We start from the raw sequence: 24,130 nt of genomic DNA on the forward strand, positions 1-24,130 counted from the left end.
TGTAATGAATCAATTATACGATCAAAGGATGGTGTCATGTAAATGCTTTAAACTTGGATGAAGGCAATTGAAGTAGTATGGGTTACAGTATCTCCCAGCTCTCCAAACACATGGCAGCAGTCCTAAATGGACAATATATTATAATGTATCATATTTCCTTTATTATCTTATTATCTCTGCAGGGTTATAAAGACAAGTGGTGTATACTTTTTGTAAAATTTACTGGTCCAATTTTATTTTAGTTCATCCATTTTTTTTTTGTAATGCAGTTTGTAAAGCAGGAAATGTGGTGGTGAAATGTTATAACATAATTACATTTATTTATTTAACAATTTGCATCTATTGTATAAATGATTGGGAATAGTTATTGGCACTACATTATATAATACTATAAATATAAACTTGAAGGCCTCTGTGATTGGAACAGACCACACCATAACCTAGATGGGTTACCCTGTAATTGAATGTACTGATATTTAACAAATAAATATATAACTTCTTGTAGAAATACCTCACAATATGAAAATAATAATAATAATAATTTTGAAAGGTGCATGATTAACTGTAATTTTGTCTATGGCATGTCTATAGACATGCCATGCACTTTACATCACAGGCAATGTTTGAGATTCTCTGTTCTCCCTAGCCAATGTACAGTACCTCAGTCTCTATGTCAACCTACTGTAATTCGATGCCACTGGGATACTGCTTGTGCCAAATGTGATGGTGTTGTTGTGATTTGACACCTAACTACATGTAACTGGATTGAGACATTTCAACACATTTCACAAATGTCCTTAAAATGCCACCACATCAAAAAAACAAAAAAAAAACAAACATTAGAGCACTTTCAACTGGGCTCCTGTTGGGAGTTGTCCTGTAAAGAACCGAGCTAACAATATACCCTCTATGGCCAAAAGTTTTGCCTCACCTAGAATTATATAGGGTGATGAAAAACTTTTGGCCATAGCTGAAAAGTGATTGTATCTAATATTCCATAAATCTTACCACTGTGAACTTGTACTTGCTTTATAGGTTTCAAATAAGCAGTTTTTAAATAAACACAGGTTACAGTGCAGGTATTGTCCTGATGTCTGGTTCTACTTTAAATAACTTTTTTTTGTTGCTGTCAAGTACTTTTGTATTTCCACCAGGAGTGTGAAATTGTCCCCACACCAACACCTATTATCCTATCATTAACCAACCAGCTGCTTCCCCTATTGACTGACCTACAGCCAGCAACATACCTTGACCCCAAGACACTACTGAGGTGAAATAGCACAGGAAGTGGCTTCCTGAATGGAAGGAAAGCAATTGTTTTGTACCTTGTGCAGTACCAGATATCATGCTATAAAGTGAAATTAAATTTTTACTATAAAGTGCCATTTTTAAACTGCAAATTTTAGACCTATATACAAGAAATAGCAGTAAACCCACATCACATTTGACATATTGGGTTGGATTCACCCCGCGCACATTTTGAACGTTTTTTTTTTTCATAATTCGAATGGCATGAAACCTTAAAAAAAACTGAATCCAAACATGTATTTGGTTCATAATAGATACGTAACCTTAATCGATACCGCAAAAAGCGGGACAAATTTATTGTAAGAGAAGCTTTACAATAGCCACATGTCACACACACACACACACACACACACACACACACACACACACACACACACACACGAAACATTGAGACTAAAAAAACGTATAGATGCTTACCCCATTGGCAGCTGCCATTTGAACAATAACCTCAATTGCTGTCCGGCTGAAGTACCTCCCGTCGCTGCCTACCACCATAGTGCACCCCTGCCTGTCCCGGAGGTCGATGGACGAGAGAACACTTTGGATGAAATTCTGCAGGTAATTCCTCTTACTCTCAAAAACCATTGTCTTCATCCTCAACCCACTGGTGCCGGGTTTCTGGTCATCATAGGGCACAGTCTGGACCGTAACAACGGGTATAGGGCAAACCTCCATGATCTATCCTTAGAACCTACAACCTAATACAACTCACGGTTATCTAACGCCGGTAGCAAACAAGTATACTCTTCTTCGGTTACGTGTTAGCTTCAATATAATGTCGCGTGCAAATTTGTATCCTTCGGGTTAAAACGAAAAATCCCCAGTTCACGACCTATAGCGTTCGTTATTCAACAGACTTGAAACCCCTAGAAAAAAAAAGGAATCAGTGCAGCTATGCCAATCGCAGTGGTTTCTCAAGCAGTAGTAAATGTAATATAACTTTCCCTTGATCTCACTTGTTTATACAGTAATGCTCTGCGGTTAAACAAAGACGAAATTTTGTGGCAGAAACTTGTTCTTTTAATTATTATTGTTATTGCTGATGTAAATGATCCTGACAAGTCCTCGTTTTACAACTCCACTTCCTCAAATAAGTCTTTGAACAAGGGCAGGAGCCTGCCAGAAATTCTGGGAGGGCCAAAAAAACATTGCAATCAGCTGCAACTGATGTCAAAAATAGCCCAGTGGACAGAGACTTGTGTGTGTTCTTCCAGTGTTGTAATTGGACGCTTTTTGTACGCACCGACACTTGTTCCAGAGAATCAAATGCTGTCAGCATAAACAGTTACCTCTGCCTGCACTGGTTTCGGAACAGCACAAAGAACCTCAGATATTTATGTGGACTATTTTAGATTGGTGTTTTGGTGTTTATGGATTGATTATATAAGCCAAAACTACTCGAATGTATATCGAATTCATAAGTAAAATGCAATTAATAGTAAAACCTTTAACATTAATAACCAAGAACAAACACGTACTCATGTTAGTGGCACTTGAAAGCAAGCTAAGAGTGGGATGTAGCATATATTTAAGCTGCCTCATATCGAGTCAAGGGCATCATTATTTTAGTTCATAATTCCATTTTAATCATTGTCACATAATACAAAGTTATTACACATTCTAGAAGCACAATAGACTCGATTACTTTTATTTATAGAAGACATGTAATATATAAAAAAGCTTTCTCCCTGGTGCAAGTCAGTTTCAGTCATGATGGACAAGACAGCAACTATAACACACGTTGCATGAGGACTGATTGGCCTTAGCATCCTTATTCAAGACACAAATTATTGATTGACCACAAAAGAAAACAGTTTATTCAGGGTATTTCATGTAATTTTGCAGATGTATCGTCCCTAGCTTTCTTGAAGTAATTAGAGACTCTAACTATTGAGGAATTTTCAGGCACCCCCTGTTGACAGTGGTATGATAGGCGTTTCTAATACTTTTTTGTTATTAACATTAAGCAAAAAGTGATACAACTGTCACCATTACTCCAGTTTTAAATTAAACAAATTGCTGCATTTACACCCCTGAATTTTCACTGCTTTCACTGTTGTATGGTAATCGTTACATAATCACCATAGAAAACAAACCAACACTATGAACTAAGGATTACAGTAACGGTACAACTCCAGCAAGTCTGCTTCAGCTTGTTTCTTGAAAGTTATTAAAGCGTTGTGAAACAGCACCACCGTGTGTCATATAACACTATTGCAACTGGTATCACAGTACAGTGGAAAGTTAGGGTTGGAGACCCCGACTCTTGAGGGTCAAATTTCTATCCACCCTATATCCTTACAAATAGTTCCTTTGCCTCTGGTATAACACTGTCAAACATTTTTTCACTTGCATGATAATGGTATCTCACCAAAGCTTGCAAGGACAGTGAAATCATTGCAGGAAGCCAAAACAAGTTTTGCAACTTGTTCTTTCCCTTTCCTGAAAGGATAACTGACAGTGTCACAGCCAGCAAAAATGCAAGCACTAAGCAGCAGGACTGTTAGAGCGGATTCCGAAATCTTAAATTTAGAACTTAGTTGCTTGGAAATCAGATGGGCTGGACTATACCTTTCTTTCTTCTGAACCCATAATTCCTGTAGGCCAGGTATTCTTGATGAAAGATAAAGGCAGAGGAGGATTACGTCTGTGTCGTTTGTCTGCACAATTGCTCTCTCATAGCCCATTTCTGAAACAGCATGATTAATGTGAGCAATAATATTTCAGTTAAATATTTACTTAAGATTTTAATAATTATTTAGCAAAACACAGAATTAGGACTTAACGTATATTTCAGTTAAATATGTATTTAAAATCATAATCATTATTTTGGAAAACCCAGAATTAGGATTTAACTTAACTGTTTATTTAAAAGTTAAAAATTGTTAAATATTTTCAGATTTATAAATTATATCTGAAAGTATGCATTATTCACAAGATTTATTGGGGGGGGGGGGCATGGTTAAATCTGGGAATAAAGGGAACAAATATTTGTTCTATTGTCTACATTTGGCACCTCATATGGCACTGGCCTATACAGACTTTACTAAACAAACTGAATACTGGTATATAACTCTATGTAGTTTGATTCAGATAAAGAGAAGCCAATAGTATTCCAGTTAAGAACCAACACTGAAGTAGATCATCACAAGGGGTAACCCAAAGCCGCTGGTCTGCTTTGATATATAATTTATATTTAGATAATAAACACCCCCGAAAGAGCTCAGATCTGTCTGTCAATGAATCATTACACATGTTTTAAGTGACATTAGGAATTTGTAAATGCACATTAAACCTGGAAGAACTGCAAACAATGTACAACTGTATTCTTTTGTTAAAAAAAAAAAAAAAAAGTATAATTTTAAGAACTTTTGCAATCCATATTTTTGAGCAGACCTGTTATTTATTTCTGAGAAAAGTAGTTTACAGAAATGGATATTAAAATGTTTGTCACGTTAGGCACTATTAAGTCAATTTTTAGAGCACTTGTGCAATGTTGGCTCCCGGAGTAAATTATATGCACAGAGACACCATTACTTGTATGTGTGTGAGGTCGGTTTACAAATGAAATGTATTGTTGTTCTTTTACACACCTGTCATTTTCACAAACAAAGGTCATGCACTGCAGCACCCTGACTCCCCGCCCCCTTAATGGGGAGACGACCTTTGTTGATGGCTGTATACTTTAACCTGCCGGTGCATTTGAAAAGGTGTTAACAATATTTATGTTCGTCACAGTCTAATGCCTGTCCTGCTGTGCACTCGAAACATGAAATGAGCATTCTCTAGTCTTTCTAGCTCTTAGTCACCTATTCATTTTATTTTGGGGGGGGCAGGGTTTTTTTTTTATTTCTGGTGTTCCATGTTTACTGTTGATGTTCATATACATTTTCCCCAAATAAGAAGGTAAGTACATAACAATATTTATAAATGAGAGGAGGCCACTAAATCGTTCATCAACAGCATCACTTTGTAACCAACTATACACTGAATTGTTTCCTACGGTCCGTTCTAAGTCTAACTCCATTACCTGTCTTCTGGTCCTGGTTGACTAGTACCTCAGACTTGGTTCATATAATATGTCACAAACACTCGATTGTGGAACGTGATTCCTATTAGCCTTGCCAGCTCAATCTTACAGTTAAAGCACATTTGATTTTGAACTGACCTAGACTGTAGATAATTGTAGTGCTTTGGGATGTTAGCACGGAAGTTGCTTTAGAAATGCATATTATATTATGGTATTACTTGTGTTAATAAACGTAGTAGCGTAAATGTAAATCAGTGAATCAATCACCAATAATAAGAGGTTTTAGTGTTTTTAATTGATTAATCAAAGAACATGAATACATAATACATCAATTTATATTATAAACTTGAATTGGGTATTTCATAACCAAATTAGGTTAAAATTATACTGATTCAATAATAGATAAAAACAACCAAAATTCTTACACTGCACAGTAACGAGTAACTATTTGTTATAAAGAAGCAAATTTATATATAATCCTACTTACTGATATGCTTTGTAATCATTTAAAAACGAGTCCCTCAGAGCAATACCTTAAATGTTGCTTCTTCCTGCAAGTACCTGTATTGCCTCATACACTGTATTCTAATATAGATACCAAGCCCTTTTCCACTGTAATAACAGTTTCATTCAAGTTTTATTTAGAATTTTTTCAAACTTATGTAGCCCACCAATGTAAAGCATGCCAATTAGACAGGTATTCTTAAACATTTTCTAAACCCGATGTTTTTTTTGTTTTTGTTTTAATGTGTATCCGTAAACGTGGTTGATATTGAAATGCAACTGCTTTTTATTCTAAAAATGTACTTATTGCACTGCCTTAGGATTTGGAGTCCTTGGTGTTTAAACAAAACCGCTTAAACAATAGCATGCCTTAATGTGGAAATAAATAACATCTTGGAAAGTGTACACCTATTCTGTGCCTCAGAGAAACGAAACACACAAAATACGCCAAGGAGTCCTATAATGATCTTATATTGTCTTGAAAATAAAACACTCAAGTAAAATGTTTAAGAATTGACCATACATTTTATGGAACATCTTATAAACACAATGTTGTTTATTTTATTGTTTAGGGCTATTCTTTTTAAGCACACACACACACACACAAAAAAAAAAACAAGTGTTACAAAATTAATCATTACAGTGAATATAACTATTAAAATGTGTCCTTAAACGTATGTGTTTATTCTTAAACACTTGATTTACTGTGTATGTCATCAGATATAACAGCACATTTAATCACGTTAAAGTATTCCTTTTTTAAAATACAGTTTATATTATTAATTATAATATTGCCTAATTATGCATTTAATGTAGGTCTATGATACAAGGATAACAATTGAAATGCATGAAGATAGAGATTAATAATATTGTTTTAAATTAAATAAAAAATGTAAATGTATAAATATTTCAGTGTTTTTAAGAAGTAAACAATGAGCAATTAACAACTGTATTAACATCCATTGATAATGGGTAACATTTCTAATATGCGTAAGTAATAAAAAATAGTTTGACTAGACTTGGGTTTTCCAGTTGAATTTATGTTGAAGTCATATAGAATAATCATTTGTCTATATTGCATCTTGCCTATTGCTTAAAGGCATATTTGAATGTAACACATTTTACTCTAAATTAATTTGATGCAAATTGAATATGAAAACGTGTTCGTATATACATTTAAATTAATTTATGTATTTATTTATTTGCTCATGTTGCACCATGTTCTTTTAATTTTAAGATAAAAAACAAGTAATGTATTATATTTACATCCTTAAAATATGACCAAAGAAATAAGGCCAAGGCAGTTTTTAAGTGAGTTTTTATGTATTGAAACTCCATAAACCCAGAAAAGTACAGTATTTACGTCAGTTATATTTAGGATACTTTAAAATACATTCATATGGCTTAACCAAAAAGAACATTAGGGTAACAAAAAAAATTAAGGTTGTATACAAACTCAGTATTGCAACATTCAAAGATTAACAAGCAGTGTTTAAACAATACAGCTGGGTGGGGAACCTAACAGGATAGGTCTAACTGGTATGTCTGTTACTATAGAGCAAGGCTGTGTTTTTTTATTTTTTTATTTTTTTATTTAACCTTCCCTATTGAATTTACTAGAATTGTTTTTGTTTGTTTTAATAAAGAATACAACTTTTAAAGTACCCTTTATGAGATAAGGAATTTGGTAGTCAAACGAAATTAACCATTAGTTTCTTAAAATGACAATTCAAATTGTATGTCGTGATCTCACTGATAGATAGATAGATAGATAGATAGATAGATAGATAGATAGATAGATAGCTATGAATGACCCATTGTAAACATACAAATTAATGAAAAGACAGAACTGTTTCTTCCCAAATATATTTTAATTGGCACTGGCATTCTACAATACACCAGCAAACAAAAACAGTTTGTACATGAAACACGAAATACTTTTGTCAGTTCATATAACACACAGTACAAGTACTCTTGACGATTAATAAATATTTTAATAGACTATTTATTTACATCAAAAATGATATTCATAAAAACAAGCGACTGTTGTTTGAAACATAGTTTTTAGACAAATGCGCATTTGTGAGGTCCCTTTTGTACTCACATCCTTCTGTTCCACACTCCGTAAAGAACACAAATATATGCTAATAGATAGTTGTGATAAGCATTTTTAAGTTTTAAGAGTATTACTTTGTCCATATCCTCATCTGAAGCAACTTTGTACATTTTATGTTTGGAAAATTTGCTTCAGCTAATCCCTGTGTTGTTGTTGTTGTTGTTATTTACCAGTTTAGCAATTCGGGTACGAGAGTTGTACCTGGTCCCTGGACGGGATTGCGCCTATCACAGTAGCAGTGGGGTTAAACACAGTTCTTGGCGCGGGAGACAATATTGTTGGAAGGAAGCAACTCACAGATCTTTGCAGGAGATGGGAATAATTCAAAGACGCCTGCAAATGAGTAGTTTGCACGAAAGAGGGAGACGTCTTGCCTATTATACTGTCGATGCTGAAGGAGCATTTGGTTTGGGTGGTATTGGTCGGTTTAAGTTCCGACGCGGGCGCACCCAGCTGCAGGTGGAGTGCACTGGTGCTGGGCGCCCTTCTGAGGTTTAAATCCCGGTACGGCAATTGAGGGTGCGACAGCATGACTCTTTCTTGAAAGGGCAAATATTTCATTGAAGTTTGTTGAACTGGTGCTTGGGTGTTCTGTATAGCATATGGTCGTCCATATGGTCGATAACAACTAAAATTAGGATAAAACATAAGTCCGTCTTTGACAAACTCTGGCTGGTGCCTCTTAAATCGTTTTCTTCTCCTGAGAAAGCTACCGTTGTCAAACATGTCTTCTGATGCGGGGTCCAATGACCAGTAGTTGCCTTTACCTGGGTTGCCGGGTTCCCTTGGAATCTTTATGAAGCAGTCATTGAGTGATAAGTTGTGCCTGATTGAGTTTTGCCAAGCGGGGAACTTTTCCTTATAGTAAGGGAATTTGTTGCTGATAAAGTCACAGATTCCACTCAGTGTCAACTTCTTCTGTGGGCTTTGCAGGATAGCCATGGTTATCAAAGCGATGTACGAGTAGGGAGGCTTCACCAAGTTGTTTTTTACTCTGCTACCTGATTGGATTTCAACGCTAAAACTGCTCTCGCTTTCTCCAGAGGAATCGATCTCACAACCTTCCAACTCGCCGCTAAACTCCGCTGAAGCATTCTCCTCAGCGCAGCTCTGTTGAAGTAAGTATGCCTCCCGAAGCAGACAATTGTGCAGGTCATCTTCCCCGATAATGTCAATTTCATCCTCCACAAGAGGCATGAATTCTTGAGGTACGGAACAATCTTCTGACAGGGTCATGGTGGTGGCGCTTCACAGCTTTCTTGGATAAAACCAATAGCAAATAGCGGACCAAAACTGTCCTCTTGTAGTGCCTCTATAATTGTCTTTTTATAGCTGTTTCAGATCCAAAATAGAGAATGCCAGGTCCTTGCGTGGCACATGTTTTTTTATAAGGGGTTGGTCTTCAGTCCCTGCCTCTGCAAAGGTGTCCAGGGCCAATCAGACTGTAAACTCAGAAACGAAAAGGTAATGAGAGACGATGGGCAGCGTGAAGGAAACACCAACTCATCCGGTCACAAACTAGAAGGCGCTAAATACACATACTAATGATGGTGCTCCGTGTTTTCCATTTATGTTAAAATGGAAGGTCATTTTCGATATAATACCAATTAGATAGGAAATGTTACATTTCTAATTACATATTTAATTTAGAAAGGAGAGCAATATTACTCAACTCCAACGTGCTTTTTGAATGACCGTTTCATTAACGTTTGTTCTGTAACTACAGCATAGCCTACATGTTACACAACTAAAGTAGTGTGCGAGTCTGTATGTAGCCTGGCAGCCTATTATAATTGAATTATATCAGCTGTAAACCTATTTAAAAATAATAATAATAATAAAAAAAAAAAAAAAAACATTAATAGATTATTTTCAATTCACAGCAACAGCATCTTCATTAAAATGTAATAAATCAGTAAGAATGTGGGAAAAGTAATTTAGACATAACATTTACCATCTGCACTATCTTGCAATACATTGTGTGTGTGTGAGTTTACGTTACACTACATACACGTTTATCGTTATCATTAGAAAAATACAACATACAGTACTTGCTCTGTGGGCGCTTAACAACGGGACTCCATTGTGAATATGAACACCACTCCTACGATTAAAACTCTGTGTTGCTGTTTCTTTCCCTAGACCCCCTACTGTTCAGTTTAGCCTTCTATGTTTAGGTAGCTCGCAGGTGGTTTGGCCATGAAAATGGCCTTGGAACTCCCCGCTTGCATTAGAAAAAGGTGCTAGATAGCCCATTAACTAAAGCAATCGGCATCTGAATGAAATAGGAAATGTCACAGCAGCAACAGGCTTAAAAACACATTATGGGCATTTTTTTTTTTATTAAACCGCATGAATAGATATACAAATCCTCAAAGCAACCAGGGACTTGCATATTTATTTAAACAGTGCTACATCATGTTCATCTCAATTGCAAGGCATAGCCCTACCCCACTTCCCTATCCTGCTCATATAACCAGTTTAAAAGCTTGGATAATCCCTACCAGTTGTTCTGTACAATTCTCAAAAGCGCCAAAATACCCTTTGAGACAATCCGATTAAAAAAAAAAAATTAAAAACCATTCGGTTTGTAAACTTGACGGCTTCTGTTTTTTATAATAAGCGCCTTTAATCAAGTAGGATATTTTTTTTATTGTTTATTTGCTGTAAAAGCTATGCATTTTACAAAACTGTAGATAATTTAATATTTGTTTTAAGTTGACATTTTTCTAACGTTTGATGGTGTGAAATGTATTACACTTCAGATAGCTTATGTGTGAAGTAGGCTATGATTTACATTTTTTTTTTTAAATTATTTTGTATTAAAATAACGTAATTATTTACTTATTTTAATACACGTATTTTCTTTATTTAAGGTTAGTGGCACTACAGCGTTTATATAATGTATCTAAATCTTATTTCTCCTTCAAGTCTAAGTTTGATTTCTATAATACAATGTATTTAATTGCATGCAAGTCTCTCATCCAATGATAATTACCCCGAATCGTTTACAGCGCATACACTTCCTGGCCATTCAGAATAGGAATGACCACCAGAAGAGAATCCATCTACTTACCGAAACATAAACATATACGTGCTAATCTGCCGCGATTTAAAAGACAATTGTATTGTGAGAAAATATACCTGAGATGGTGAAATTTGGCATTCACTGACTGGTGTTAGTTAACATACAGGATGGGCAACTAAAACAACACCACTTCAACAATGTGCAGTGTCGCGATCGGCTTTTTCTCTGAGATCGAGTCGTGCTTTTTAAATAGCACCCAAATGTAAAACACGCTGCTTGCATTACAAAGATGTTAGAGCGAATATAATGTATTATATTTCAACATTACTTTTAAAATCATATTATTTCTTTTTTTTTTTTTTTTTTTTTTTTTTTTAGTTATCACCGAAAATTTTAAATAAGCTTTCCAGTGTTTATTTAACATCATGCAATATTAAAAAAAAAAAAAAAAAGAAAAAAAAATAATATCTCAAAATTCTACCGGAAGCCATAAAGATGTTCAAATATATAAGCATATGGAAAACTACAAAGTGGTATGTAATTCAATATGTTAACGTAACATTATTTAGGAGTTTTCATTCGACTTTATGAAGCAAAATTAGTTCATGTTATAGGGTTATGCAAAACCTTTGTCCATAGCTGTACATGCACATGTGCCATTAATTACACTAGATAAGACAACATCGTCAACCACTACTTTTAGGACAAAACAACAACATGAACCAAGGCAGGGCAATGGTTTTTATTTTTAATTTTTTTTTTTTTTAACGTCCTGGTAAGTGTAATTTAGGTGGTCTGGTCTGTTTTGCACAATCTTTAGGTGGCATGCACCCCCATCTCATTAAAAACATACTATAACGTCAGTCAGACGTCAGATGCTGTTATGCAATATAGATACAGAAACAAAAAGTCTGATAAATTCAGATTAAACCAAGGTCTTTCTCATCACTGGTTTACAGGGCAGCTTCGTTTGCAAGGCATTTAGCCAGGCATGCCATTATAATGATACTAATATGTCATACTGTGTGGGTCTTAATAGTGTCAGAATAGTAAGTGCATCACTACCGGTCCAGTCCTGTATTTCCAAGTTAAAACATGGATTTTAGTCAATTGTTTAAATATTCCCCCCACCCCTTCACAAGAGCGTACATGAAAAGCAAAAGATCATATTGGTATAATGGTATGCTTTTTGCAATGCTTAAACATATTGCAGCAATTCTCAATGTGTTCTTTCCAATGCCCTGAAATAATAAAAACAAACAAAAATAAATAAATAAATATACAAAACATTAAGATTACCAGCAGTTTGTATTTAAGCTGACAGTTTAGCAAACATTGGGTCTGTGAATGTGTGGTTTATATATTATATATATATATATATATATATTATATATATATATATATATATATATATATATATATATATATATATATATATATATATATATATATATATATATATATATATATATATATATATAGATATATATAATATATATATATCATGACAAAAGCTTTTTTTAAATTATTACTTAATCACTGTTTTAAGTTTTTTAGCATGTTAATTTTACAAAACTTGGACCAACTAAATGGAATTGTGAATGGGGAAAAAAACATGTGTGGTACTTAACTGGTAGTTATGGACATAATGAGATGGTTATAGAGCTCCAGGCATTCTATATGGAACTGTGACGGGTGGGTTTTTTTTGTTTTTGTTCACATTAGCAGACCTTTGTTAAAAGTTAGTGACTCATGAGGTTCTGTATGGATGTTAACTATGGCTTACAAGGATGCCTTATTATTTATTCCTGTAAACTGTAGTTCATTTGACAACCTATAATGAACAACTAAAAGAGACACTTTAAACGACTTATTCTTTACTGATTTAACTCCTGTATAATTTAAAATTAATTTCTTTAATGTATTACATATGAGGCAACATTCAATAGAAAACACATGTGTTTATTTTTTATTGGAATTTAAAATGAAAACTTAAAAATGAGAATCAACAGGGAATGTCTTTAAGCACTATTTTCTTGGTTTAGCACAGTTGCAATAAACAGTTGCTCCATGACATCTTTATCCAGATTTTTGCCTGAAAAAAAAAAAAAAAATTGCATTCTCAGATTTTAAACAGCCCTACTATATAACTCATTAAATAGTTTGTGTTTTATATTTAAATAACCACCCAAAGCCTACCTGTGAACTCAAGACGTACCTCTTCAACGCCTGGCACCTGCTAAACAAAAACAAGTCAACACATCTCCTGCTGTGAGGATCGACGCATCATTTGGGATAACAATTTGACTGTGAATATACATGCTAAGAAGTAGCAAGTACCCGTAAGCACCTGGAAGAACCAGAGTTGTGAAGAGGAGGACTGGCATAAAGAACTTTACAACGTATCTGAAGCAGCCATCTGTCTTGGGTGGAACTACTGTTCTAATCCTAGACAGCAGCCTAGGCCAACACCAGCGCAACCTGCCAGCGGAACTGAAGGAAGGACTGAGAATTCCCCCTGGACACAGCCAGTGGCAGTTCAAATTGGATTTTTTTTTTTAACTAGAAAATTGTCTAGGTTTTACGGTATGGTAAAGCAGAAACACAACTTGCTTATCTACAGTATGCTGTGATTGAGTATAATCATTCTGAGTACTGGTAATTACAACTACAAAAAGAAGGGTTGCAACGAGATCCGTTTAAACTTTTGCATTCTAGTTAATATTTACCTTTCCTGTTTCCTTTTTTCAGTGCAATACATTAGATACATCACCTTGTTGATGCTACACAGAAAACTTTGTAATAAATCAGTAATAATCTAAATATTTAAGACATTTACCTATAAATACCAGCCTGTTTGCTTTTTGTTCTCCAGCATCCCACACCACTCAAGTCTCCGAAAAGATCATACAGCTCAAGAACGCCCTGGATGATCATCTGCTGTGGTTTATCCTTTATTGATACTAGCCCCTGTTAAAGAAAGAGAAGGATTACAAATTCAGATTATTTTTAAAATGACCTATAAAATGTAAAAACCCATTATTTTCTCTTTCACTTTACTTTCAAGATTTAACTACCACAGACGATTTAACTATTTGATCTTCAAAAGTTTAAAAATGTGAGGAAGTCTACAGTAGAAAGAATAAAGAAACAGCTGCATTGCTCACTAAGACCAACAACAACTCTACTGAAACTACAGTACAGGGTGTAACTAATAATGCTACTTATCTTCTTAAAGACCACTACAATTCAAAAATATTTATGAAATTTACATTACAAATTAAACAAGTTCCTTAAACATATTTCTTAATACTCTTGTGCTCACAAATTAAAGCCATATTTTGGTATATTTGACTTAGGTTTTTACATTATTTGGTGTGTGGAAAATACAGTTTCCCCAATTTGAAGAACCACCTGGTACGTACTCACTAATCACAAGTGGTCCATGGGTTCCTATATGCTCATTAGATTTACCTTAAGTCGTATCACATTCATTGCGCTGCCTGTGTTGTCTTTAACATTCTTTTCCCACAGAAGGTTCTGTAAAGAAAGAAAATACATGTTCTTTTAGTTTAGTGCCGTAATTGCATAAGAGTGATTTACAAGGTAGAATAAATGACACACCTGAATAAACACATTTAAACATTCTTCTGAAATGCTCCCTGGTACTTCAAATGTAACAGTAACGATAATCTGAAAAACAGCAAATAAAGTCTGTCAGTGGGCACAAAAAATATGCTGCAAATATAACAACATTTTACATTAAACAAGCAAGCTGTGAATTCAAAGCCGTCAGTTACATGAGAAACTATTGCACTGACCTATATCCACCATGTAAGTGTGACATACAGGCAATGTAACAGATGACTCCAAATAACCCCAGATTCTGAAAATGCATACCCACATCGTTTAATGGCGTTGAGGTGGCATGAGATATGCTTTTCTTTATTGTTCTGAACAAGTACAGTATGTCAGGAACATACCTGCTAGTATGTAAAAAGCCACAGACATCAATAAAGGTGGCATTCACTCAGGCAGATGGTGCTTCTAGGATTCTGTATATGCAAAACATTTCTGGCAAAATGCCAAGGTGCTGTTTGTGAAGGTGTGTGGGATTTACTTGGGTTTATAATACAAAACAAAAACGTTGTAGAAAATACTTGAATACTGTAAAAACCGTCATTTGTCCATACATGAAAATCCATTATATCAACAATTACCACTGCTATAAAGTTGTTAAACTTGTAAGAGTCACCTTTATGTTTTCATCTACAGTTAAAAAATGAAGGTGGTTGGAAAATTCTTTGAGTGTGAAAGCCATCAAGGCTAACAAGAACCCATGATCTGGTGTGGAGGTGAGCAGGCTCTCGTTCGCTCCTCATCTGTCTGACCAGCATCACTCGACACACTGCAGCTACACAACTTGGTAGCATCAGTGCAAAAAGTAAACAAATAAGCAAGTAAAGGACTTTATATTGGAGTAAACAGTTCACGCAAATAATGGAATAGACTTCAATATCTGCTTAAATATAAAATGCGAGGTGTATGGAAATCCACATTATTTATGTATTCTTTCTGTTGTGAATACAATAATTTACAATTTACAAAAAAAAAAAAAAACACAGCAAGTTGTCTCTAATCTCATCACCAACCCAAATATTAGCAAAATAATAAACATGAGTTTCATTTTGCACATCTCCTTTTGACAATTAACATAAATCACTAATTTGACACTGTTATTCCTATTGCCTATTTGAACTTCACCCCCCCCCCCAAAAAAAAATCCCAAAACAAGCAAAACAAACAAAAAAAAAAAATCACTGTTTAACAGAATAATTTTTGCATGAATTCACTGTATCCAGTTGCTTTTTAAACTACTTGTGCTTGAATACTTGAAATGGAAACCTTTGTACTGTTAACAAAACACAGTTATTGATACACAACATAAAAGTATGATATTGTTAACAACAGCTTTACCTTTACAATAGGCCTTGTAAAAGGGCTAGGGAATGGGGGTACTAAAACTCAGCGATTAAAGCTTCTCACGTTTCATTTTGAATTGGTGTCGCCCCAATGGAGAACTTACAACTTACTAATTATCTCTGCACAACTTTCATGTGTGCAGCTTGTGCTGAGTATATGCAAAAACATTACATTGTGTGTCCATGCTACTTGCCTTTCTTTCCCTGTGACTTTGCACTCAGCTAGGAAAGGCATTTTGCAGGTATGAGGTATTGTGTGTAAGTGTTAAAGTTAAACACTTCCTTTTTATTTAGTATAACAACAGAAACTAGGAGAGCCATTTGCATGAAAAGAGCATCTGGCTCTGTCTCGGTAGGGGGTTCTTCTATTGCTAAAAGTGGCTGCAGAAAACAGATGACAATACAAACATTTAACCCCCTCCCATGAGTGTATTAAAGCTAACACAGAAGCAACTATCTTACTGGGGCACCCACCGCTCAGCAGAGAACAAAGTAATGAAAATAATTGTGGAACAACACTTCTTTCAGCAGAAACAGCAGGCAACAAGTGTGAGAGGAATTCAGTTAAAACAATATGCAGCACGTTTAAGACCTTGAAATGTGTCCTTATTAAGCTAACCTGACAGTAATTATAAACTGCCTGACAACAAACTTGGACAGTGGATTGGTTAAGCTAGCTCATTACTTAGTCATTTCCTTGTGTGGTCAGTTGTTGGTAAGTATTTCAGGTTCTGTAGCAACAGCCAACACAGATACTGATTTTACGAACCATTTCCTCTGGATCCCTTGAAATCACATAGAGCATATTTTAATGATTTCAAACTGTACATGGAAATGAATACAAGCCAAATAAAAGTTAATATGAATCTTTAGGGATTGACGCACAGTTAACTGTCCAAAGCACAACATCCTCTGTTCAGAAAACCAACTTTGAAAATGCGAATAAATGCACTTATCTTATTTCAATACCACACATTGCTTAAATGCGCTCTTGTCAGAGCCCTTAAGTCAACACAGTGCATCTGAGGACCAGGACCCAGGAGATCTTATGTTTGATTCTATCTTAACCATCTGACCTAGTGAATGAATGACCTTGGGCAAGTTACTGGACCTGCTTGTGTTTCAGTCCCACACAGGTGCAAAATCCTGCAAAACCAGGTCCCTCCTATGAGTGAGATGGCGCATCACAATTGAATCACATTAGAATATAAATGTAACAGTGACGTGTTATATTTTCAAGAGTCAAAGTTGCACATCTTGTTGAATAAAAAAAAAAAAAAAAAAAACATAATAAAAAAACATAATAAAAGCATAATAAAAGAGATTTTTTTTTTTTTTTTATAAAGGGTTGAATGACAAAACCCTGCTTCTACTGTGGAGATAAACTGGTTTTGACTCGGAAATATGTTCATGTTTTGAGGGTTTATTCCCGTAGTTTGAGTAGTACAGATGCGAATCTGAGACAACTGGCGTGAATATGAAAATTCAAGTCCAATGTCGGTTGCATGGGCAAATCAGGTTTCTTCCTTAACCTGATAACAACCAAATGTACGATGTTCGCAGATATTGAAAATAAACTAATTATATCAATTTACAAACATTTAGACAAGTACAGTCATTTGGTGTACAGTCACCTATTTTTTTTTTTTTTTAATTGATCGCATATTCATCTCAACACTACACAAATATCTACTTCTGTAGTAGATATAAAGTCACGATAAACTATTTTGTCCAAGAGACAAATCTAGGCAATTCATAAGGCAAACACACTATAATTAGGCTTGCTACTATTCAATGTATTTATTTTTTTTGCCAAATCCACAATTCTTCAGCACAGCTGGAGTCACAGGAAGGTAAGGCAGACCAGCCGCTTCGTCCTGCCGCGGGGACGTCGTCAGGGGGCTTGTGCTGGCAAATATAAAACCCGCTAATTTGCACAGTCTGTACAGGTCCTGATGATTGACAATCACTTAAGAGAATGAGAGCATTCTGGCGCTGTTACAGTCAACGAGATCTGGGTGAAATGACAGTGACAGTGAATCTACACTAACAGATCACGGAGATGATTGACAGCGACCCCTAGCTAGACAGTAAGTATAAAAACTAAAACAAACCATAGACGATTTCTAAATTGTTATTTTTTTTTATACGAAAATAAAAAAATGGGGAGCTTTACCGATGTTTAGCCTATATAAATATAATTCAGTGAACGCTCATTTTGGGGGAATTCGACGTTTAACGAGCTTTACGGATTAATATTGAAAAGTAGCAAGCCTAAATATAACACATCCCGGTACTATTACCATAGAATGCATTTTTTTAAATGTGTGGTTAATTATTACTGACACAATTCTGTCTAAACTACGATAGTTAAAAATTGCAGTGAGAACTACTGCAATTATACTCAGATTAAACCTCAAAAACTAATGTATCTTAATATTCTGTCCTAAAGGTGCACCCTTGTACTTAGTGTCGGAGCTCTGCTCCAAACTGTCAGCAATACCAAATTCTGTAGTGGTTTGATTACACGGGCTGCCGCCAACTTGAGATCCACACATGCAAATAATTATCTTGCAACTGACTGACCACATCACAAGAGCATACGCACCGAACAAAGACTTGAAACGCATCATTCCAGTGTTATCGGGCTAGGGGAGGTTTGCAGCAAGCTATTCTTATAATGCATATTTTAACATTACTTGGTTGTGGCCCTAATAAAACATTTAAAACTTAAGTATAACAGTAAAATGTTACTGAAGAACTGGAAATAAAATACATATAGCAATAAAAATAAAAATAATTAAGTTAGGCTGACACAAATATTCTCGTTTTCAAAGAAACCGTTTGAAATGTATCAAAATGATACCATGCAATGGAACGAATAGTCAGGCACATTACATGGGATAATGTGATTTTTTTTTTTTTTTTTACTGTAGTATGAAATATACTTCTGTTTTCAAGGTTATTCCCAATTTAAAAAACTGTCATAGTTTTGTAAAAGTTTAGTACAATATACAAACACTGAAAAACTGCGTTCGCCCCAGCGCTACAATGAAGTAACAGTGGTGTACATTAACTGGTTACCTTATTTAGATGCGGTCAAACTAGAAAACTAGAAAACTAGCATTGATCACATTTGAGCTCCAAAACACACTGTTACATGAAGCTTGTTTTCACGCTAAGACATTTTGACAATAGGCATGAAATTCCCAACACAGAATATCCATTCGCTTGAGACAAGGTGTTAGTCACTGAGATAATAGGTCAAATGCTATGAAAACAGTATAGCCCATAGATTCGTAAAAATAATTACTAAAACACATCGCAATGAAGCTAAAAATGAGACCAAGAGACAACCAGCTTTAAGTGACAAGAACAATTTCCCATTTTGCCATTTGTAGTTCTTTTATCTATATATATATATATATATATATATATATATATATATATATATATATATATATATATATATATATATATATATATAATGGAAGTAGAGAATCTAAATTCTACAAAGGAAAGGGATAAAAAAAAAGAACTACAAGTGGCAAAATGGGAAGGCATTTCACAACTCCTATGTTTAATCTGACATGCAGGGTGCTTAAATCGACTGCAAATGCAAGTCATCAACCCACCTCCCCCACCCCAAGCTCGCATATGTTTTGGTTTAGAAACTTCTTAGGAAAGTTTAACTTCTCTTCCTTAATCCAGACGCCAGTAGGCAAGGCTGAATAATAATAATAAAACACACACACAAGCTAGCAAGCATTTTGGTGCCAGTTAGCTGCAGTGTTCTGGCATGCTGAGAGATGACACGCAGGCAAACATTGTCCAGCAGATTACACGATTTACAATCGTGGCACAGTCAGTCACAGGGGGCAACTTCAAACAAACTGTCTGGATGGCTTAAAGAAGGGCTGCAAAGGGGGTAAATTGGTAACAGTAGGTTTAAAAGAAGGAACGGAAAGTGTCCATGTAGACAAGTTTGTAAAGAGAAGGCATCTCTTTGCTACCAAAAACAATAAACTTAATCCCTCGCAGCTGGTTGGCTTTTGAATAACCTAGAATTCCTTTCAGATTACCTGCCTATTCTGCGCTTGCATTATAAACCACAGTCAAGGAAGTCAATTTTAAAAATATTATTCTGAAAAATCAGCTGGGCAGAAGTTAATCTTTTTTTAATGCCCACTGTAAATGTGTTGCTTCTGTAAGACCAAAGCTTTCAATATAATACCTGGCTCCAGTTTTACTATCAAATGAGTGCAGATCTAATACATTGGGGTCAACCCTGGGGAGAAAATGAACACAGTATGACCAGAGCAACACATTAAAAACAGAGTTAAAAAGCTAAGCACTGTGTTTAACACCCCAAGAAAGTAGGTTAGCCTTGAAACTATTACTAGTGGAAACAACACCATTTTTATTTTAATTTTAAAAGAAAAACAAAATAAGAAAATTGCAGACCTTAGTATTCAGATTTTACACAAATGTACATCAATTTTTCATTATCACCCACCACAGTAACAAATTAAAAATTGTATTCTTTAAATTGACTCTGGTAAAAATTTGTATTTACAAAATGGGCATGCTCACTGCTGCATATCTGCATATTATCTGTTACTTGCACAAATCTGTTACTTCTACAACCTGACTAGAGAAATAAGTGTACTACATGTAAAACGGTAGATGCAGGGTCTTTCCAAAATAACTTTAAATCTTCTAGTGAAACCCCTTTTTATCAGTGTAAAGTTCTTATGGTACCGTGCATTGCACATAAATCCCACTTTTCCTTTGTAACAAGCTGTGCCTATATTGTCTGCTCTCAGCGGTCCACCAAAAACTCATACTTGGATTCAATAACAGACATATAGGTTTTGAAAGGCAGCTCTTAATAAAAAAAAATACTGACTGGCAGGGAACACCAGCAAATCTCTTATTTAATGAAAGAACCAAGCAGCAACAGAATCTCCAGTGTTTAAGCAATGACATCACACCTAGAATATATAATCCTTCAAACCTCTAAAGCTAAAGCTCATGGGGCTGTAACAACGATCAAAAGATCTTATAAATGTTAATATAGAAATAATAAAGTGTATAAAGCTTTGTATGTTCTCTCACACTTCCACTTCTATTGTATGATGTTTGTGAGTGGCTCTAGGTTTTGTTGCTCCAGTATTGAGTTATCAGTTCTCTAAATCTGCCTTGACCAATCTTTGAGCTTGTTTGTCTGGAGAATTCAAAGTGCCGGCACAGCACTGCAAAAAAGCAACCAAAAATACATTTGAAGCTGCTTTCTCTCTAAAGCAGACATAGGGTTGGACTAGAATGACACTTTAGTTCTTAATAAATCGAAGCTTATAAATTTAACAATAATTAATTGTAACTTTCTCCCTAATGGTTTTTAATTTCTTTCACATCTTTATTTTTCCTTTTTCTCTCTGTCAGAATCATCTTCATCATCAAGTTATTTGGCAAAGAGCAATTTGTTCAGCACTTTTTTTCTTTTCATCTTACACACGATTACAGATAATTATTTTTTTAGTACAATCAATAAATTGAGAAATAATAATAACCCTGTGTACATGATAAGGTAGGTCACCATGCTCAAACATACGTGGAATAAAATCTCATAAAAACACCCCTGCATAACAGACAGATAACACATCGACCAACCAGCTACCAGTAACATGAAAAAGCAGGTCACAATCACCTACAGCCATAAGTTTGTCATGTTTTTTTTGTTTGTTTGTTTCAACATCCCAACAAGTACATGCTTGACCACACACTAAATTACGACAACACAATTTTTTTTCTAATCCACAACTACCTTAGTGAATATGGTGGAGTTTCTTTTTGTAATGTAAACACTTCTTAACATGTTTGTGTGGAGGTGCTAGACTTCCACAATTCAGTTTTCAGACACCTGCAGGGCTCTCTAGAAATATAACCGGAGTGTCTTTCTAGCAACAGAATGAACATAGGAAGAATAAAAACTATCTGTCCAGTGGGAAAAGTATAATGGCAAAACTTGTTGTCCCTCACACAAATGTTGTTGCCCCGAGCGTCAGTCAATATGAATTGCACACTGCTGCATACTGATAGGACTGTACATAGGATAAATATACATCACAACCCATAAGCGCGGACATGCACACACTGTGCAGACCAACGGCAAGCTGTTGTTCTTGTCAAAAGTTGACACTGCCTTACAGAATGAGCAATGGTAAGCTCATTTAGGAGATTTTCTGTGTATCTACTTTTATCTTATTTCCAGTAAAAAAAAAAAAAAAAAAAAAAGCAAAAGGAAAACTAAACTACTGCAAGAGCGCAGTACATCTGACCCTGTGAGTGTTAAAGCCTTTGATTGTGCAAAAAACAAACAAAAAAGCACTCGAGCAAAAGTTGGGTCTTTCCAATGCATCTTAGTTCAAAGGTCTCTCTGTCCCCCCTGCTGCTCCCACCCACACACTTCAGAACAGAGCTCTGGTGGCTTTTGATGCGTTCGGATCGTAATCAATAATGATCACTTTCGACGGGCTGCAAATCAACCCTCAAGTGAAATATCTGACAGCTCTACAAAGCAGCTCTCAAAAATGACTTCTTGTTACGGATTTTTTTTTGTTTGTCATGCACTTGTATCCAATTGTAAACAGTGTTAGTTTTATCACTGTTTGATTCAGTGATTTCCAAGAGTGAAAGGGTTAAAAACGAACACTTATTTAAACAGGAACATTACAACTATTACCAGATTCTTTACATTCAATTCCATACGACTCGGTTATCACCACATACTCTTACTTTAATGATGTTACCACAGGTGAACCCAGTCACTTCCTTAAACGCACTAATTATTTCCAGGAAAATGCCGTGAAGGCAATCAGATAGCAGGATTGCCTGTTGCATTTAAGTCCAAGGAAGATTAATTTTTTTTACATAATTTTATCTCACTCAAAACTTCCGACTACAAATGGGAATTCAGGCTTTTTTGGGGCAAATTAAATATAGAAGACAGAAAAAAAATACCTCGACTTCTGCGTTTCTTGAATTCTGACAAGCCCATTTATTGATCTGCAAAATGACATGAAGCAAGTTATCTTTTAAAAACTGTGTGCAGTGTAACGTTCAAAATATGACATCACAAACCTTACCGGAAACTTCCTTCAGCTGATTCAGCACTTCCTCTTCCACCAAGTCTGTTTTATTGATGATAGCAAGATCTGCCAGTGCAACCTGCCTGTATACCAAATCAACATACTAAGAGGTTATTATATAAGTTACTTTAAATAAACTAGTCATGTATTCCAATATAAAAATCACTATATCACTGTTTACAAATCTGCACTGTAGCTTATATATATATAGCTATATATATATATATATATATATATATATATATATATATATATATATATATATATATATATATATATATACACACACACACACACACACAAACAAAGTGAAACATGAAGAATATAGCTAACTGAATATATGCACTGTTATAGCAGGCTACATATACAAAATGTAATTGTTGTTTAGTATGTTTGCTGTAAAACATGAAACAGCACAACACACTGTTACTGGTACCTTTCTGCTTCATTGATAAGTCTGTCCTGTTTTGCTAATAAAGAAAATAAATGCAACGCAGATATCACGACTTTCATTTGGCTTCATTGATAAGTCCTGTCCTTTTTTGCTAATAAAGAAATAAATGCAACGCAGATATCACGACTTTCATTCGACATCACCCAGGAAACTAGATGATTTTATATAGGACTTCAGACAGTGGGAACACCTTATTGCAGCTCTATATATATATATATTATATATAGATATATATATTATATATATATATATATATATATAGGCTTGGTTTATATTGCATAGAGTGCTGTACATTTAGCGTAATGATAAACCTAGATGACCAAATCTTACTTATCAAGAAATGCATTTTCTTAGCTCTGAGGAACACAACAGTACATTCCCTGATTTTAAAATGGTAGGTGCCACTTTTTTACAACAGTACACATACATAACCTCAATTTGCAGTGCTTCCCTCAAGTATATACATGTGCAAACTAAATCTATATTTCAATACAACGTGGATCACCGTTCACATGATAAAGTTAATAGCAAATGCAACTAGAAAGACAATTGAAATA

The 24,130-nt window shown here is 34.9% G+C and overlaps 2 protein-coding genes and 1 pseudogene across 2 annotated transcripts in view; all 3 read right to left on the minus strand.

Annotated features, from left to right (window-relative positions):
• Window positions 1–2,472, minus strand: part of LOC121314925 (phosphoglucomutase-like protein 5) — a 44,280-nt gene extending 41,808 nt beyond the window's left edge. The window contains exon 1 of the mRNA XM_041248694.1: window positions 1,726–2,472. Within this exon, the coding sequence (XP_041104628.1) occupies window positions 1,726–1,983 (258 nt within the window). The 5' untranslated portion in view covers window positions 1,984–2,472. The remainder of the gene's footprint in view (window positions 1–1,725) is intronic.
• A 5,660-nt stretch (window positions 2,473–8,132) lies between these two features.
• LOC121316158 (forkhead box protein D5-A-like) lies at window positions 8,133–9,194 on the minus strand. The gene has a single exon (XM_041251052.1). It carries the CDS (start codon window positions 9,192–9,194, stop codon window positions 8,133–8,135), a length of 1,062 nt encoding a protein of 353 aa, XP_041106986.1.
• A 3,783-nt stretch (window positions 9,195–12,977) lies between these two features.
• On the minus strand, window positions 12,978–23,066 carry LOC121316225 (annotated as a pseudogene).
• Window positions 23,067–24,130: the final 1,064 nt, after the last annotated feature.

This window comes from Polyodon spathula, chromosome 1 (genome assembly GCF_017654505.1).
Source record: "Polyodon spathula isolate WHYD16114869_AA chromosome 1, ASM1765450v1, whole genome shotgun sequence".
NCBI lineage: Eukaryota > Metazoa > Chordata > Actinopteri > Acipenseriformes > Polyodontidae > Polyodon > Polyodon spathula.

Bases quoted from the DNA above. Each gene is read 5' to 3' on its own strand.
- LOC121316158 (XM_041251052.1), bottom strand. From the start codon at position 9,194: ATGACCCTGTCAGAAGATTGTTCCGTACCTCAAGAATTCATGCCTCTT.